General features: G+C 67.5%; 1 protein-coding gene across 1 annotated transcript in view; it reads left to right on the top strand.

The window, feature by feature from the left end:
- Positions 1 to 1,971, top strand: part of CARNS1 (carnosine synthase 1) — a gene marked incomplete at its 5' end in the record, with an annotated part of 5,800 nt that extends 3,829 nt beyond the window's left edge. Inside the window, one exon of the mRNA XM_021402012.1 lies at positions 1 to 1,971. Within this exon, the coding sequence (XP_021257687.1) occupies positions 1 to 759 (759 nt within the window).

Below are 2,348 nucleotides of genomic sequence, written 5' to 3' on the forward strand. Positions count from 1 at the left end.
CACGCGGCCCAGCTGTGGCACGACCTGCGGGCCGACGCCGACCACCCGGGCATCGGGCTGGGCTGGGGCAACGCCATGCTGCTGATGGAGTACGTGCCGGGCACCGAACATGACGTCGACCTGGTGCTGTTCGAGGGCCGGCTGCTGGGCGCCTGGGTGTCGGACAACGGCCCCACGCGCCTGCCCACCTTCCTGGAGACGGCGGCCGTGCTGCCCTCCTGCCTGCCCGCCGACCGGCAGGCCCAGCTGGTGCGGGCGGCCCTGCGCTGCTGCCGGGCTTGCGGCCTGCGCCACGGCGTCTTCAACGTGGAGCTGAAGCTGGGCCCCGCCGGGCCGCGCCTACTGGAGATCAACCCTCGCATGGGCGGCTTCTACCTGCGGGACTGGATCCGCGCCGTCTACGGCCCCGACCTGCTGCTGGCCGCCGTGCTGCTGGCGCTGGGCCTGCCCCCCGTGCTGCCCGCCCGGCCCGCGCCCCGCCGGCACCTGGCGGGGGTCATGTGCCTGGCGTCGGAGCACGGCCGGGCCCTGCGCGGCGGCGTCATGGCGGCCCTGCAGGGCCTGCAGCGGCGCGGCCTGGTGCGCCTCAACCCGCTCTTCGAGGAGGCGGGCGGGCGTTACGAGGAGCCCTGCCTTAGCGTGGCCTGCGCCGGAGACAGCCCCGCCGAGGCCTGCGGGCGGCTGCTGGGGCTGTGCCAGGCGCTGGGCATCGATTCGCCCCAGTACCCCGTCGGCCATTTCCTCTCCCATTTCAAATAGCCATGGCGGGGGGTGGGGATGCGGGGCCAGGGCCAGGCTTCGCATCCCCCAGATCCTCCCCCGGAATCCCACACCCCAACCCCCGCCCTCTTGGGGTTGGGGTGTGGGTGATGGGCCTGTAGTAACCAGGCGGCCCCACAGCACCCGGTGCGGCCCTCAGCAGCGGTGCAGGGGGGGGCCCGCAACAATGGGAAGACCCTACGGTAACGGAACAGCCCATAATAACAGGCAAACGTGAGGAGCCCCTACAGTAACAGCTGAGTGCGGGGAGATCCCATCATCAGGGGCAAACAGTGCAGTAAGAAAACAGCACGAGGAGACCACACAATGAGAAAAGACCATCGTGAGACCCCACAAATAGCAGGGAATTACTGGGAGACCCTACCATAAGAGCTTTGTGAGGGGAGATCCCACAACGACAGAACAGCGCGGGGAGACCCCGCAGTAACAGAGGGACGACAGAGATACCCTGCAGAAAGTGAGTGCCACGGGAGACCCTGCAGTAACAGGGCAGTGCGGGAAGCGGCCGCAGGGAGAACTGTGCGTGGGGAGATCCTGTGAGGACGTACCATTGCCGAGGAGACCCTACAATAACAAAACACGACAAAAACAAAGCGGTGTGGGGATGTGAGAGCGTGGCGTGTCGCGGCCGCTGCCGCCATCCGCCTTCACCACCGGCCGCAGGAAAGCAAGTGATCTGGCAGCAAGCGACCCTACAATAACAGCAGCGACCCCACAATAACACACAGCCCACGTGGCACCCGAAACCCTATAACAGCAGTGACCCTACTGCAGCAGCCTGTGTAGTGCCTGGGGCGATAGACCGCGCAGTGCCTGAGTGACCCTGCCGTAATAGAAGCAACCCTGCAGCAATGCACAGCCCACGTAGTGCCCGAGACCCCGCAATAACAGCACAGACCCCACAATAATGCACAGCCCACGTAGTGCTTCAGACCTTGCAATAACAGCACAAAAGGCCGTAATAACACGCAGCCCATGTAGTGCTTGAGACCCCAGGATAGCAGCAGTGACCCCACAATAACACAGGAGTGCAGTGAGCAGCCCGAGGCCCGGCTGGGGGTCTCTTCTAGGGGTCGTCTCCAGTCCAACCCCCCGGCACCCCATGACCCGTGGAAGAGGCACGACCCCAACCCAGGCCTGGGGGAGCACCCCCAGGGCCGTGCGCACCAATAAAGGCTGCGGAGCACCAAGGCAGCTGCATCACGGTCCCCGTTTATTTTGGGGAGGTTCCCCCCCCCCCCTTCCCTCTTGGGGGGGGGGCTGACATTTGGGGCCGACCCCTGCCCTTTGGGAGACACCCGAGCCCGGGGGGCGGGGCTAAGGGGAGGGGGCGGGGTTAGGGGGCGTGGCCACGGGCGCGGACTCCATGTCCCGGGGTGCCCCGCGGCGGGGATCCCGAGTTCCCCCGTGACGCGGCGCGGCCCGGCCGTGGCGGGGCGGGGTTCGCTGCGGCGGCGACGCCATGGCGGGGGTGTTCGACATCGACCTCGAGACCGAGGAGGGCAGCGACGGGGAGGAGCCCGAGATGGGCGCCGTGAGTCGGCGGGGCCGTGGGGGTGAGGGGACCT

Source organism: Numida meleagris, chromosome 6 (assembly GCF_002078875.1).
Source record: "Numida meleagris isolate 19003 breed g44 Domestic line chromosome 6, NumMel1.0, whole genome shotgun sequence".
In the NCBI taxonomy this organism is placed as follows: Eukaryota; Metazoa; Chordata; class Aves; order Galliformes; family Numididae; genus Numida; species Numida meleagris.